Here is a 16,615-nt window from a genome sequence, read left to right on the forward strand (position 1 = left end):
TACTCAGTAAACACTGAAAGAGTGGACGGATGGGTGGATTCTAGCCCCTGCTCTGCCCGACTCCTTGAGTGACCTTGAGTGACCCTGAGCAAGCTTCCCAATCCCCTGGCCTCACTTTCCCAGCCTGGAGACTGGGGTAGCACTGTTGAACTCAAAGACCTTGCAGGTCCCCAGCTCTGACATGGTCAGGGCTTGAGCCACGGCCCCCTTGGCTGCCCTGGGTTTGCCCTTGCTCTGCACCCCAACCCTCTAGACTGGACTGTGGCCCCCAGGTATCCTTCAACTGACAAGAGGGAGGCGCCTCTTCTGGGTCTGGGAATCTGGACCCCATCACCCACCCTGCAGTGTCCATCAGGGGCAGTGGCCATGTGAGGCCCCAGGCCTGCCGCCGTGGCCCACGGACCTGGCATCCTGCCCAGAGGGTGCTGGGTGCTCAGATTGCTCCATACTCCTGCCCTCAATCCCTCCCACACCTTACACACAGAACCGGAGCCCCCCACCCAGAGCCCAACCATCTCCCCTGAGCTACCAGACTGAGGGTCTCTTGCCCCACCAGGGAGACCCTAGTGCGGGGCCCACGGGAGGAGGGAAGAAGGAGTAATAAGTCCGAAAAAGGGACCTGACCCCCCCCACTGAGCTTCTGGGTTACAGCCCCTCCACCCCACCTTGATGTGGCCTCAGTTTCCCCATCAGAACACTGAGGAGGAGGACGTAACATTCCCGGGGCCTGCTCAGTACTAACACCCAGCCACGTGGCTCCCCCACGGCTGGAGGACGAAGGGCAGGGCTCAGCCTGGCGGGAGAACAGGGCCAGGGAGGGGACCCTTGAATCCTGGACACCTACGTCCTGGCCCCGAGGCTGAGAGCTGCCCATGGGGCCTGGCCCAGCTCAGGGCAGCAGAGAAGGACGGCTTCACCTCTGACTGCCTTGCTTGAGCCAGGGAAACTCCAACAGCCTTGACCAGGGGGCCACACAGACCACACAGGAGGTGGGGAGGGAGCAGCTCAGAAGTAAGGGTGCCTCAGCAGTCCTTGGGCATCCCCTGTGGCTGAGGGCTGGGGTGCTAGGCTGGGGGGAGCAGCTAGCAGGGCGGGGGCAGGACCCTCCGAGGGGAAGCAGGTGAGCAGGCCTGACCCGCCCACCCACAGTGCCTCCCGCCGCAAGCCATCCCCATCATCCAGGAACCCCAGCCCCGATGAACTGCAAAGTATGTGAAGTAAAGGTGTTCTGAGCATCAAAATACTGATGCTGTTCTTGTCACGCTGTAGGCCAGTTGCCCCCAGGAAGCAGCCAGACACCAATGGGGGGAGCAAACAAGCCCCAACTGGGCCAATGCAGGGTTGGCCTCAGGGCCAAGACCCCCTGCCCAGCTGGGCTTCCTGGAAGGCACCTGAACTGGGCACTCCCCATTTCTGGAGGTGCGGAGCTCACAGGGAAACTGAGGCCTGGAGAAGATCAACGGCACGGCTGAGACCACGTCCCAAGTGTCCGCTCGGGTCCAGATGTCTTCCTAGTGCACAGTCTGTCTTTCAAGACGCCGTTTTGCCAGGCATTTCAAAGCTGGCCGTCCTGGGAGTGAGCCGACCCCCCAGATTCGGTGCCTCCCTGGGTGTGGCCAAGCCGGCCAGTGAGGACTGGGGCCCCTGGGTGCAGGAGGAGGCCCCTGGTGCTTCTCATCCACCCCCACACCGGCCAGGTGAGCGTGGCCATGGAAACCCACTCTCGGAAATGCTGGACGGACTCCGCCGTCACTTCCTGTGTCTGGAAGGCTCCTTCCCCTCGTCCCTCGTCACTGTGGAGAGGGTGCCATGGGCCTCCCCACCCCAAGTCCACCAGGGACCCGCCATCACCGTTTCTGTTAACACCTGGTGCCTTTTACTCAGCGGCATCCTTCCCCCTCGGGAGTGTGTCTTCCTCGGTGTCACTGTTGAATTCTGCATCCCCCACCAAACCACAAGCCCGAGCAGGGCAGTGCCCACGTCCCCCAGCCTCTGCAGCACGGCGAGCGCCTCACACAGTCCCCGAGCTAGACCCAGAGAGCCGAAGGGTGAAGGCAGGGCCCCTGCCCCGGGAATCACGGATCGGGTACCTGTGAAGTGTGGGATGCGGTGTCCAGGGAGGCGGAGACACTAACCCCTAACAGGGATCCCCCTCCTGGGCTTCTAGAAAGGTCATCCGGCCCATGATGGGACGATGGGCTGCACTCACCTCTGGCATCAAAGAATTCATCGTCTGAGCTCTCCACTGAGTCGCTGAGCACGTTTCGAAGGTGCCAGGGGGTGCCGCCACCCGGGGGAGGGCCACCTGCCAGAGAGAACACAGCCGTTAGCCAGGCCTGAGGCCTGAGACCGCGCCCGGCGTGAGGCAGGCAAACCCATGCCTTCAGACCGAGGGCGGGCCAGCGTCCCCGCCCCGCGGTCGGTGCCCAGCGCCTCGCTGAGCCGGCCGGACACCGTGCTTGCCTTTGGGCCCCCAAGCCCTCTCCGACATGCCATAGTGGGAGCCCCAAAATCGAGACTGGAGGCGGCCAAGGCATGCCGCCAAGGTGACCCAGCGCAGAAGAACACGCGGTGGGCCGTGCTGCGCGGGCGAAGGGTCTCTGCCGGCGGGAAGGGGCTCTGTTCACGGCAGCCACTCAAAGTCACCCCACCTACGAAGCCACCTGCTCAAACGAGACATCAAGGTTTGGCGGAGCAGGGGACGAAGGCCCAGAACGTCAGGCCGGTCTTGGACACGTGTTCCCACACGCTCCCGGCCATGCCCAAGGGCGGTGGGCGGGTGAGGGGGCGGGAGACTGCCGCCCACACAGCGTGTGCAGGCCCGGACCGCTGCGCCTCCGGCGGGACACACAAGCCCTGAGCTCCGCCCTGCCTCGGCAACCCGCGCCATCCTGTTTCCAGCCACAGCCTTGGCTCTCCCCCCGAAAAGTACCGGCGACCATCAGTCCCGAGCTCGAAGGATCGGAAGGAATGCATGCTCAGCGTCTGCCTCTCCGAAGGCCCAGACCCACGGTCCCCGCGAGTGACACCCACAGAAGGCAGGACGGGCGCTGACGGCTCTCGCGGGCAGGGCGCACACAGAACGCGGCCTCCTCCGCCCACCTCGCGCCCCGCAGCAGGCCGGGCCAGGAGCCCCTCTCTGAGCTCCCTCCACGGGCAGCTGGGGACTCACACGGAGCCAGCCCAGCGTGCCCTCGCCCGACCCCCAGACACATGAAGACCGGGGGGCTGCAGGTGGATTAAAATCCGTCAAAACTGAAACCATCAAAGCGTTAGGAGAAAACTGACCTGGTAGTTTTCCTGAGGAAGCCATCCGAGAACGGTTAACCATCATGTCCGACAACACCGGAGCCTGGAAGACACCCCGGCGTCCGTGTGCGGGGCCGGGGCGGAATGGTGCGGGACTGCACAGACAGTCCTGCACACACTCGTGTGGGGTGCACAGGCAAGTGCGTGCATGTGACCTGTCCTACAGCTAACGATGCATGAAGCTGCTTGCTCGAGGCCACAAAGCCCGTAAGTGATGGAGGCGGAACTGGAAGCCAGACCCATCCAACTTGCCCGCCGGGTCTGCGAGTCAGTGTCTGGGTATCCTCGTGTCTGTACAGACATCCGAACGTGCAGCTACCTTCCTTGGAGAGCACCCCCCTCCCCAAGCCCCTCTCCCTTCCTGAGCCTGTCCTGAAGACACGTGCGAGCACGCATGCTCCCGTATAACACCCCCCGCCCCATCTCTGCACCTCATGCACACGCCAGCCTGCAGGCAAGGCTGGAAACTTCGCAGAAACCTTAGCATGTGGGCCATGGAGCAACACCAACCTGGGCTCCCGCTACCACTTATGGGCCCACGACGGAAGCACATTGACTGCATGGGGCCTCACTCCTGTCATCTGCAAGGTGGGCATCGTAGTTGCGACCTCACTGTTAGGAATTCAGCACGGACCACCGACTGCAGTGTCCAGCACCCTGGCACCCCATCAGCCGCAGGACTGAGGGGTAGACAGGGCCAATGGGGGCTTTCAGGCAGCCCCCCAAGGCCACAGACCCATCTGCGTCCTCCAAGGCCCACCTGACATCCTCCAGCAGACTCTCCTGTCCCACCTCCTCCACCACACTTACTTAAAGCTCTAAATCAGGACAAAAGAGCAAGGGGGAAACCCATCCCCCCCAATCCAGAGAGAATCACAGGATCCTTTGCACCCATGATGCCCTGACCCCCAACAGAGCTCCAAGTGGGGTCGAGGGGCAACCTCTCTCCCTGCCCGCCTACCCACCGCCTCGGGTTCAGCGTAGCCTTGTGACCTCGTCACAGGCCTGGCCTCCCCAGCGTGGGTGCAGCTGGGGGTCCTGGCTCAGATCACCAGCCACCCTGCTTCCCCCACCTGGGCCGGCTCCCAGGGACACAGCAACAGAGGGCCAGATGGACAGGAGCCACCTGTGGATGCTCTGCCCTGTGCCAAGGGGCCCCCCAAGGTGGCCCCACCCTGAGGGCAGGAGCCCACCAGAAGGGAGACACCACGCTGTGCTCAGGAGCCCAGCCTGAGGAGAAAGGCATTGGTTGACTCTTCTGGGGCCAGACCTTGGGCCGGAGAGCGTCCTGGGGGAAGGAGTTAGGGAAAGAGCTAACCGGGATTGGTCCCTGCCCCTGGGATGTGGCCTCAGGCCCAGCCTCGAGGAGCCCAGGACAGATGAGGGCAGCCTGGCCGCTGGGCTGAATGCCAATCCTGCGCCCCACAGGTGTGGACAGCATGTCCCGGAGGCAGAGGCCCTGCAGGCTGGAGGGCCTGGAGGTCTTCCTGGAGAGGGGGCCTCAGCTGAGCCTTAAGGGAAGTCGTGGGCAAGGTGGGAGGAAAGACACAGGTCAGAGCAATGAGGCCATGTCTATGAGAAGCTGGATCGAGAACCTTCTCCTCCAGAATGGGAAGCCTGGCTCATGAGAACAGGAGGGGACCTGGGCGTCTGCGGTGACGGCCACACTCTGCGGGTGTTCAAGTAACACCTGCCAACTCTCACACCTCCAGGGAGCCTCAAGCGCCTCTGAGTGGCCGGGGCGGGGTGTCCGGCACTGGGCCTGCACCAGGCCCTGCCTGAGGCTGTACCGGAAGCCACGGCTGGTGCGCTGCATCCACGGAGTGTGCGCCTCGGGGCAGAAAAGCACTCTGCCGTGGCTCACTTAGGCCCCTTGTCCCCATTCTCTCCACGTCTGTCACACACAGACACACACACGCACAGACATACGTACATACATAGACACACAGAGAGAGTTGCACAGATACACACAAGCAGACACGCATACACTCATAAACACAAATACACACATGTGCACACGCAAACACACACAAACAGAAAAATATACAGGTACACACACATCCGTGCACACATCAATGCACAGACCTGCACACACACAAACATGTGCACACGCATGCACACAGACACGCATACACGCATAAACGCACACGCACACACACACGTCTTTACACAGGTCTGAGGACGGCAGGTTTCACAAGCCCACACATCAGGGTCTAACTGCCAGTGGTCAACGCTGCTGAAAGGATCAGGCCACCGGACTTCCCGTGGGCCGGGGGGGCAGTGTGGACACAGAGCCAGCAGCCCACGCGTGGCTCACATAGCCACCCCCACCCACGCACAGCTTCACACCTAGTCCCACAACACAGGATCCCGGGCTCCCAGGGGTCCCCGAACACGGAGTGAGACGCGGGGGTCTGGCCGCGGCCCCCCCGGCGGCCCTCCGCCCCAGAGCCTGGCCTTCCCCCTCAAGCGCAACCTGAACCACCGTCCCGCTCACCCTCCCACCGGGGCTGGTTCAAATCCAGGCCTGCCTCTCGTCCGCTCGCTGTGCACCTCGGGGTCGCAACAGCACGCTGTGCCTCAGTCTCCCGCTCTGTGACGTTGGTGTAAGCTGCCCTACGGCGGGCAGCTATGAGGACTGCACGAACGAGCGTCTGGAACGGTCCGCCAGCGTTTGCGCGCAGACTCTCCCACAGGGGGGCCCTCCCCTTCCCCTCCTGGAACAGACACAACAGCAACTGCTCTGAGCAGGCGGGCCCCCATCCCCCTCCCGGTGCAGCTCCCTGTCCCCCAGACTCCGAGCTGCCCAAGGCCAGGACCCGCTGTCTCTCCACCTGCCAGCCGGGGCCCCTGCAGTGCACGGCCCCTGGGAGGCCCCCGGGCCGTGCTCCTGCCTGTCCCCAAGCCCCGAGTGCCCTGACTGCCATCCATGCTTGAGGATCAGCTCCGGGCCTTCGGGGCCCAAGGCTGGTCTGGAGCCTGCCTCCTCCGTGCTCCCCTGACGTCCTTCACCTGCGCCCATCAGAGCACCTATCCCCTATCCGCAGCTGGGGTCCAGGCCTTCCTGCCGCACTGGGCGGTGGGGTCCCTGGGGCACACACCTGCTGGGAACCCTGCAGGCCCACAGCCCCTCCCAGCCCAGGGCTGGGCACAGGGGAAGCCCGCGTTCTGCTCGGCACGGCTCGCCGCAGGGGAGAACTCGGGCGCGGCCCTCTCGGGGGAGCATCCCACCACACTTGCCCTCACACCCCACTCCGGGTCAGGATGAGTCCCGGAACCAGAGCAGTCCAGGCCCAACCCGCCTAGGCTCAGCCCTCATGGGGTGTGGGGCCACCAGGGAGGGACGAGAGGCCAGGAGAAGCCTTGAAGGAAACCAGTGCAGGTTGGGGGTTGGTTGCTATGGAAACATGTCCTAACTATCTCCCAAACGGCTGTATGCGCCACTGATGAGCTTATGGGCTGGGCTGTCTTGGGGATACGCGGGGAGCCCTGGGAGGGCCTGTCTGCTGGGGCTCCCAGCACCTGGAGCTCAGATCCTGGATGACCCCGCCAGTGGTCAACGCTGGGAAGGAACCCAGCTTCCGGGGGACAAGGCGGCTCCGTGAGTCCAGGCTGCAGAATGACCCTGAGACCAGCCACAGCCCAACCCCGGCCCTGACCACAGCCTGCGCCTGGAGCGGCGGGCCCCAGACGGAGTCATGGCCCTGGGCACAGCGCAGGCCACGCCCCCATCTCCAGCCACATGGCAGACGCGGCCAGGGCCCCGCCGCAGACCCAGCTGTAAATCTGACACCAGTGTGAGCCACCGCCTTCCGCCAGACCCTGGCCACGCTGGCCCCAGGCACCACGGAGGGGCTCGGCCTCGGCCAACACGGACTTCTGTGCAGCGCATCACACGACAGCCCGGGGCCTGCGTGGCCCGTGAGGCCAGCGAGGAAGGGCCGTGGCCCCCGCCTGCAGCTCAGGACGGAGGCTCCCCGAGGGGGAAGCCGGCCCGCCCTACTGTCCCACCCCCGTCCCCAGGCACCGGCTGGAGGCGGATTAAGACCCCAGGCTCCCCACAGGACACGTTTGGCCAACCCAGGTACTTTGAAAAAATATGCTTTTTGAAGATCTTCTGGTAGCTCATAAATATACCACGGAGATGCCCATTAATTACCTTATTGAGGAGATAATTGGTGATGAATCGCTTTGGCTACCCATGGTATTTTCATCAGCTCTGCCAGCCTGGCTCCCGACGGCTCTGAGTTGCCGGAAGCAGACCTCCCCGGACGCGCCCCTCCGTCCCGCCAGACTCCTGCTTTCTCCTCCCGCTGAAGGGAGCTTCACGGCGCCCACCGCTGTGCCACGTGCCGGTGCTCGGAGGGCGGGGGGGCACAACATGGGACAGGGGCCCCTGCCAGTCACCCCAGGAGCCCCCGTGGGGAGTGGGGAGCCGAGGCCCACGACCCAGGCGCCCAGCTGGGGCCGCGAGGATGCTGCAGAGAGCCCAGCTCCAGGAGCCGCCCGCGTCTTGGTGAGAGCCCAGAGAGCCCAGCTCCAGGAGCCGCCCGCGTCTTGGTGAGAGCAGCACAGATTACCAGGGGCCCTACCAAAGGCGGGCAGCACGGAGCCGTGAGGGCCAAGGTGACCCCGCGGGGGCCCCTTTACCACCTGCCACTCCGAGGCTGCTCCCGAACAAGGGTGGGGCCCGAGTCGCATCCGGCCCGCAGGCTCCCCATCTGTGCCAGTTCACAGCCCGGGAGCCGCGGGCCAGGACGCGGGAGGGGGGCCGCTCCACGTTACACCCCACAAGAAGGGAACAAAGAGACAGCAAGGGATAAACGCCCCACAGGCCCATGCTGGGCAGCAATGGGAGGGCTGAAAATAGCTCTTTCCACCACCAGGGGTGACTCCAGACTTGCTCAGCCGGGACCAGCCTCCCGGGGGAGGGACGTGGTGGGGACAGGAGAAGGAAGCCTCAGGCCACAGCTGGGCAGAGGCGTCCGAGGAGGAGGACGCTGATCTGGACATCCTGGAGCAGTCCAGAGACCGTCAGAGGTGTGCAAGCGGTGAAGGGTGTCCACGGATGCTGCATAGCCCAGTCCTGCACCCCTCGGGCTGTCCCTGACTGGGAGTAACACAGGAGGTGACCGGCCTCGGCAGCAGCCGGCTCAGACAGGCCTCCCGGATCCGCCCGAACTCAGCGCCCCTCCCAGACAGAGCCCGGCGTGTTTCCATTTTTGCTTCCAACCCTTGTTTGGCATCCCTCCCCTCTAGAATAACGGGTCATCTGGGAAGGGGACCGCCTCCTCGCTGGCCTCCCCCACGCAGGTCGGCAAACAAGCAGGTGACTCTCCAAGGAACACAGGCTCCAGACTCCCCGTGGGGTACCCACCCCTGCAGGGTCAGCCCCGAGCTCTGCTGCTCGGCCTGGGGAGGAACCGCACCAAGAAGCCGAGAGAGAGAGAGCAGCCTGACGGCCAGGAACGCGCAGCAGCACCGCCCCCCCCAGCCCCAGACACACACGCTGACCCCCTCCCCCCAGGGCCACAGAGCCTCCCCTCGGGGCCCAAACTCGCCCGACGACAGGCCAGCCCCGCATCTCAGAGTGAACCTCCTAAACGCTGCCCTGGGGACGGCTTGGAGGCGGTGGGGGGGCGCGGCAGGGCCCCAGCTCCCGCCCCAGGGCCATTGACAGGCAAGAGGCCTCCCCCCACCCACACGCGTACCCCCGTGAGGACTGTGGCCACACGGCTGTGCGGGCGGGCGTGGCATGCATGGGGGCGGGCGGGCGCGGGCCCTGGAGGTGGCATTTACCTCCGGAGTGACTCACCAAGGCTCCATTCCTTTGCAAAAGGGGGTGCAATTTAGCATTTTCTTTTTCTTCAGAAAACAAGAATTTTAAAGCCAGGAGTAGAGAGAATTTGAGGGCGTGTGTGGGGGGCTGGGATCTCATGTGATTTCCAAGCTCACTTGTTCTGTGCTCTCGGCGCCCCCCACCCCAGGCCTTGGGGGGGGGACCAGCCACCCCCTCTCTGGGCTGGCTGCAGATCTGGTGATGGGCGGGCAGGACCCCCGGGACCCCCAGAGGCACGCATGCTGTCTGTGCTGGGCCCCCCCACTCCCACCACCCCTCTGGGGTCGCTGGGGGGCGGGAGGAGACCCCCCAAGGCACAAGCCAGCAGGGAGGGGGTGAGAAAGAAGAAAGACCAGTGTTAGAGCTGGAGCAAATTTCAACCTGGTCCTGGCCCCCGGGGCTCTTCCTTGCCCCTTCCCCGATCCCCACCCTTGTGGAAACAGAGGCCCAGAGGGGCAGGTGAAGGTCAAGCAGTGACAGCCAGTCTCCTCCATGACACAGTCTAACCGCTAGGAATGCCGAGTGCAAGCATCGGCGAGTCCTTAGTCCTACTTCCAGCCCAGCCTCTGACTTCTTGGGGGTCTAGAAGGAGACACTGTGTCTTCCTGGGACTCAGTTTCCTCATCCGCAAAATGGGAGTGACAGCGAGCTCCCCCGGAGAGACGCCGTCCAGCCAGCAGGTAGGAAGCAGGTGACATCACAAGCCAGGGTGTCTCGGGCCCCCACACCCAGCACCCACCGGAGCATCCCACTCCCCACAGAGTGTTCACACGCCCGTCCTGGAGGACGCAGACCTCAGGAGAGGGCCCTGTGCCCTCCTGGCCTCAGGTTCCCGCCCTGCTAATTCGCAGGTGGGACTGGAACCCTCTGGCAACGAACGAGTCTGCAAGCAAACGTCACACCCTCTGGCCAGTCGCAGACTCGGCCCCAGCAGGGGGGTCTAGCCAGGTGTCCCACCTGAAGACCCTCAAGCACCCACCAGGTAGACAGGGGCCTCCCGCTAGGACAGGGGCTCCCGGGCCCAGGGCCACAGGCCTGAGACGAGACTCATGGACCGAGCACCCCGCACAGCCCAGGCTGACAGGCAGCAAAGGGTCCCCGGGGGGGCCTCAGCGGGGGAGGAAGAGATCCACCCGAGCCCGGCACCTCCAAGACAGCAGGGAAGTCCGTGAAGGCTTTCCGGAGGCAAAATCTCAGACAGGCCTTGAGTCGGGCACTCTGATGTGGCCCCCACCTTTCCCCCAGGCACCCAGAAAGGGGATCTGCAATCGCCTTGCAGAATGCGATACCCGTTCCGAGACACCCACGCAGCAAAGCCATCCCGGTGCCCTAGGCCTGGGAGCTTCTCCAGGACGCTGATGCCGATGTCCTCGCATCTCGAATCCCCTGGCCCTCCCCAAAGTGCTGAGAGTCCCTTCCCTCCTCTGGGAGATCCGGCCACTGGAGGATCAGGCTCCTCCCCTCGGAGCTGGGCCAGCACCTGGTTCCTGCAGCCTGGAAGGCCCAGCCCGGGGCCTGCCCTACTGAGAAGGGGTCCCAAACCGCTGGGGCACGGGGGGGGGGGGGGACAGGCGGTGGCAGGAAGCAGCCCTTCCCCACAGAGCCGGCTCTGCCAGGCTGGCCTCACCGACCTCACCGAGGGCAGAGGGGCTGCCAAAAACCCAAACGTACCACCCTGCCCCACCCTCTATGCTGCTCTCCCCCCTGAGCTCTTTCCAGTCCCCCAACACCCCTCCAGGGCCTGCACCCTTGGGCACCTCTGGCCAGCCTCCCCAACCCCACCCTACTGCGCCCCTCCACACTCACCTCTTCCTCCGCCCAGCCCCTACCCGACCCCAGGCCTGCCCCTCGCCATCTTCCTGTCCAAATTCACCAGCTCTAAGGCGTAACTCCTACAGACCACCAGCCTTCACTGTCTCGGCCTCTTCTGTTCTGTCCTGCTGCCCACAGGTAGCCGGTCCACCAGACCTAGAGCTGCCTCGGGCCCTCCCCTCTCCTCTCCAGACTGGGTGCAGGGCACCTCAACAGCGCTGGCCTGGGTGAGTGAAGTCTCCCCAGACAGCGGCACCTGGTAGTAACCCGTTTGGGATCCACACTCTGTAATTCATCCAATCCTTTCTGGAAACTCCCAACGTGTTTTCCTGCACCTGGTGTCTCCTGGCAAAGTGAAAGTCCTTTACTGCTTCTCTTCAGCACCTGTCTGACGTAGTTGACACAGCCATGGCTGGCTGCTCAGGCTGGACACTGCACAAGTCCAGGGACACCACTCACTAGACCACGGTATGATAATCCTGGAGTCATGCACTATGGTGACTCCAGGGCCCAAACCCCTACCTCCTCCCTCACTAGGTGGTCCCTTGGCCAGTTTTCAGAGGGAATATCTCGCAGGTCACAGAACGTAGCCCTCACTCACAAGCTGGCCTCCCACAGCCTCCACCTCCAACCTTCAGCCTCCCTTGGTTCCAATGTCACCCCCCAGAGTGGCCCGATCATTTCTGGCCATCGGTCTGCCCATCCGCAGTAGACGGTCCTGAGCATCCACCTGTCTGTGTTACTACCCCTCCTTGCGCCCCAGTTTCTCTAGCTGTGGAGAGAGGGGTATGGGCCCCTGTCTGTGAGGCCGCCTCTGTTCTAAAGCTCGCCGATCTATTCTGCACCGGCTTGGCCAGTGTGGCTCCCATACACGCATCCCGAGAGCCGTTTTCAGGTCAGTAGGCTTAGAGCCTAAAGAGCAGAAGGGACATTTACAAAATGCAAAGCAGCCCAGAAGGACCGAGAGAAGGAGGCGTCGTCCCATCTTGCTGGGTCAATCCCAACGGCTCCTTGGAGGGGCAGCTGAGTATGGGAGCGAGGAGCCCGGGCGCGTGGACCCACAGAGGAGGAGGTCCATGCTCCCTGAAGGGAAGGGCCGAGCACGGAACAGACGCCAAAAAGACAAGATGTCAGAACAGCGCGAGGCACCTGCCGCCATCAGCCCGGGAACCAAATGACCCACAGGCCAGACCGCACCCCCAGGCTGTGGGGGTGACCTGACGGGCCGTGATGGGGAGAGTCCATCACTTACCACCCTCAGAGTCTGGCAGCCCCTGCCCTGCGCCCAGGCTCTGCCTAGACCCTCTGTTTCCAATGCCTTAGGAAGGGGGAGAGGGCCATTCCCCCCCCCCCCCCCGGATCACTGCACACGGCGCCTGGAACACGGTTCACGCATGCTGATGGCCGTGCCCCGGCAGGTGCTCCCTGCAGGGCTGTGCACGCACACGCACACATGCACACACGGAGCGGAGGGCAGTGGGCGGGACACATGCCCTACCATGTGCCCTCTGGGAGCAGTGGGGGTGGGTAAGGCCTGGGCTCCAGGACGAGGGAGGGAGACAGCGTTCTCCAGCCTGCCTGGTGTCATCTCCCTGTGCCTCCCGCAGCACCTCAGGGAGAAAGGGGTGTTTAGCTGTGCCCCACTTGCGGTGTCTCACTCGGCCTGCCCCACCCCTGCAGGACTCCTCGGGGCCCTAAATCACATGCCCAGCATGGGCACAGGGGTTCCGGACGCGGCCCAAGGTCCAGAGCAGCATTTTCGGGGAGGCAGTGGATTTGCACAGAGCCCAAGGTGCTCACACCGAGTGTGCGTGAGGGTGAACTCACACTCATTCCATCACGGTCACGGCTTGTGGGTAGAGGGGTGGAGTTCGTGCCAGACCAATGCCGCGTCCGGAGGGACGGCATGGCACCTGCCAACGTCACAGGCTGGGTGTGAGTTCTCGGTAGATTTACACATACCAGCCTCCCCAGCCCGCCCCGCTGAGACCAGGCTTGCTGTCGCCCACACCGTGGGGCCGGCCTGCGGGCTCTCCGCACCCCGGGGCCCAGCTCAAGGCCTGGCACACAGCGGATGTTGGTGAATGAACGTCTGGCTGAATGAATGAATGAACGAATGACTAACGCCCACTCCCTCACACCGTGGGGCTGCACCGCCTGCGCCTGGGGGAGGGCAGAGGCCACGGGACCCCAGAAGAGGCCCCACTTCGGACCCCGTACCTGACGCTCTGCCTCGGGTCCAGTAGGGGGAGGGGGCGGGACGGCTCCCAGGCGGTGCGGCGCGGAGCACCCCTCCTTCCCAAGAAGAAATCTGGGTCTCCTGACTGAGCTGGGGGCGGGGGAATCGCCGCGTCCCGGGCAGAGCGAGCGGCAGGACAGGGGGGCACGTCCTGGCGCCAGGGGCGTGGGATGGAGCGGCGGCCGCGGGATAGCCCCTGCGGTCTCCGCGCCCAGGGCTTGCCCGTGGAGGTGGTGGGGGAGGCCTCGGGGGGGGGGCAGCCTGACCCGACCCGGGCGCCGCAGACCCGGCCCTCCCCCCGCCGGCGCCGTCCCTCCAGGTGCCGGGGGCGCAGGAAGGACGCGGGGCGCACGGCCCTCCCGGAACCTCCGCCCACCTGCGCGGGGGCTCACCTGGGTCCGCGGCCCCTCCTCGCGCCGCGCGGGTCCCTCCCCCCGGCCGCCGGCCCTGCCCTCCCGGCGCCCGCCCTCACCTGCACGGCCCGCCTGGGCCATGTCCCGGGCGGCGGGCTCCGGCTGCGCCGCGCGCGCTCCTCGCCGCTCCCGGGCCCGGCCCCGGCCGCCGAGCCGCCTCCGGCCCCGAGCGGACTCCGCGCGCCGCGCCGCGCCCCGCGCCCCCGCCCCGCGCGCCTCGGCCGCCGCAGCCGCCGCCTCGCCGCTCCCTCCCGCTGCCTTAAAGGCGCCGAGCGGCGGCCGCGCCGCCCCCCGCGCCGCCGGGGAGGGACTGACGGAGGAAGGCGCCCGACGCCGCCCCCGCGGGCCCGCACCCCCGCCCGGCCGCGGCCGCCGCTCTCCGGCCACCACCGCAGCGTGCGGGGGGCGCAGACGCGGGGAGGCCCTGCGGTGCGGGCGGGGACGCCGGCGCGCGGGCCGGGAGAAGGGGCGCGGGGACGCGGGGGCGCAGCGCCGGGGAGACACCCCGGGCCGAGACACCAGCCGGGGAGGTGGGAGAGGGAGATCAGAGAAGACTGGAGACCCAGAGCCTGGCGCGGGAGAGACACCGAGCAGCAGAGGGGAGGAGAGAGGGAGGTGGCCCCGGGATGACTCTCCATCAGCGCCCCCGCCAGGGTCCAGGGGCATGTCCAGGGTCTGACCTAGCCTCAGCCGGGAAGGGACCTGAGTGCCTTTAACTCTGCAGGAACGTGTGCGACACACGCAAACCCCACCTGGGATTCTGGGGCAGGAGCAGAGTTTAGGGAGGCCAGCAGCCCAGCGGGGGAGCTGTGGCCAGGGCACTTCCCAAACCTGGATGCAGACATTCCCGGTGAGCAGGCCCAGGGGAGGCCTCTGCCTGGCCGCAGCCGGAGATCAGCAGTCCAGCGCAACCCAAGCGGAGGTGGCAGTTTCCTGGCGGTGCCAGGGCCAGTCCCCTGGCTCCCAGCTGCTGCAGAGGGGTAACTCCCACCAGGCCCTGCCCCAGGAAGATGGCCTCTGCGGAACTGGCAAGGGCTAAGCTCAGTCACCATCTGCAGCTGGCGCCCCACCCATCCTATCCCACGCCCACCTTCTGGAGGAAAGTCCCCCTTGGGCCAGCCTTAGTCCTCAAGGCAAGGTCCCTCTAGCCCCTCCGTGGGAAACTGGGCACTCACAGGCGACAGGGGGCCTCAGTGAGCATCTAGTCCACAAACCCTCTGGGGCTTTAACTCCACCCAGGATTCTCACCAAGTGGCCTACACCTCCTGGTTGATTACATCCAAGGATGGGAGCTCAGTCGCTCAAGCAAGAGTTCTTCCATCTTTGGATGGTGTTGACCCTGAGAATGTTTTTCCTCAATTGAGCTGAAATCTGCATCTTGTATGACCCAAATATGGGTCCTGATTGGTGCCCCACCTAACAAAGCCAAGGCTTCCCAGGGCCCTCTGTCCAAACTCCCTAGTGTATCCTCCCCAAGGAGGGCAAACTGTCCTGGTTTGCCAGAGACTGCAAGTCCATCAGTCCGAGAGCTCTGGATCCCGGCACCAGACCGCAGCACTGACTCCAGCAGACGGAATTTCAGAAGCTGGTCACCAGCTGAAGAGTGAATGGATTCCTGCGGCCCTTCCCCAGTACTCGGGCACGGTGGGGATGGGCGCGGCGAACGGTATTGGCTGGACGGCAGGATGTGCGCGGCTCCGCTCGTGTGACCCGCAGGCCCCCCCGAGGTGTGCCGCACTGTCCCTGGTGCACACAGAAAGAGACGGAAGCTGAGGAAGTTTGCTGTAGGTGGTCACGCAGCTTTCGATCTCAGGCTCTGTCCAGGGCGCCTGACTGTCCTCACCCTCCCCTGCAGGTGGGGCAGTCAGAGGCCTGACCACCTGGTCTGTGGCTGTGAATGGTCGCGGGGGGGCAACAAGCCTGCCTCAGAGGGGACACACCTGGACCTGAGCACCCCTCTGGGGCCTTTGGCTCACAGTGGTAACAGTGACCGCAGTTTGGCAGGGGCCCTGCTACCTCCTGGCACCGCCTTCTGTGCGTGCATGTGTGCATATGTGTGTGTGCATCTGCATGTGTGTGGATGGGGGTGTGTGGATGTGTGCGTGTGCGTGTGTGTAGATGTGTGTGGGGGTGTGCATATGTGTGCATGTGTATGCGCGTGCGTGTGCATCTGCATGTGTGTGGATGGGGTGTGTGGATGTGTACGTGTGTGTAGATGTGTATGGGGGTGTGGAGCTGTGTGCATGTGTGTAGATGTGTGTGCGTGTGCATCTGCATGTGTGTGGATGGGGGTGTGTGCATGTGTGCATGTGCGTGTGTGTAGATGTGTGTGGGGGTGTGCATATGTGTGCATGTGTATGCGCGTGCGTGTGCATCTGCATGTGTGTGGATGTGTGCGTGCGTGCATATGCGCGTGTGCGGTATGTGTAGATGTGTACAGATGTGTATGCATGTGTGCGTGTGTATGTGTGTGCGTGTATGCGGGGACGTGTGTGCGTGTGTGTGCATGTGTATGCGTGTGGATGGGGTGTGTGGATGTGTGCGTGTGTGTAGATGTGTATGCGTGTGTGCATGTGTATGCGTGTGTGTGCATCTGCATGTGTGTGGATGGGGTGTGTGGATGTGTGCGTGTGCATGTGTGTAGATGTGTGTGCGTATATGCGTGTGCGTGTGCATCTGCATGTGTGTGCATGGGGGGGGTGTGGATGTGTGCGTGTGTGCATGTGTGGATGTGTATGCATGTGCGTGTGCATCTGTATGTGTGTGGATGGGGGTGTGGGGATGTGTGCGTGTGTGTAGATGTGTGTGCGTGTGTGTAGATGTCTGTGCGTGTGTGTAGATGTGTGTGCGTGTATGCGTGTGAGTGTGCATCTGCATGTCTGTGGATGGGGGTGTGTGGATGTGTGCATGTGCGTGTGTGTAGATGTGTGTCCGCGTGTGCATGTGTATGCGTGTGTGTGCATCTGCATGTGTGTGGATGGGGTGTGTGGATGTGTGCGTGTG

General features: G+C 64.3%; 2 protein-coding genes across 2 annotated transcripts in view; one reads left to right on the forward strand and one right to left on the reverse strand.

Moving 5' to 3' along the window:
• Nucleotides 1-16,615, forward strand: part of PIMREG (PICALM interacting mitotic regulator) — a 94,652-nt gene that overhangs the window by 54,252 nt on the left and 23,785 nt on the right. The gene's annotated exons all lie outside the window — the stretch shown is intronic.
• The window catches only part of PITPNM3 (PITPNM family member 3), an 85,323-nt gene that overhangs the window by 49,723 nt on the left and 18,985 nt on the right, over nt 1-16,615 (reverse strand). Inside the window, exon 4 of the mRNA XM_081806016.1 lies at nt 2,210-2,305. Coding sequence (XP_081662142.1) covers nt 2,210-2,305 — 96 coding nt within the window. The remainder of the gene's footprint in view (nt 1-2,209; nt 2,306-16,615) is intronic.

The sequence above is a fragment of the Leptonychotes weddellii genome, chromosome 15 (genome assembly GCF_054177405.1).
Source record: "Leptonychotes weddellii isolate Sample4059 chromosome 15, ASM5417740v2, whole genome shotgun sequence".
Classification (NCBI taxonomy): Eukaryota; Metazoa; Chordata; class Mammalia; order Carnivora; family Phocidae; genus Leptonychotes; species Leptonychotes weddellii.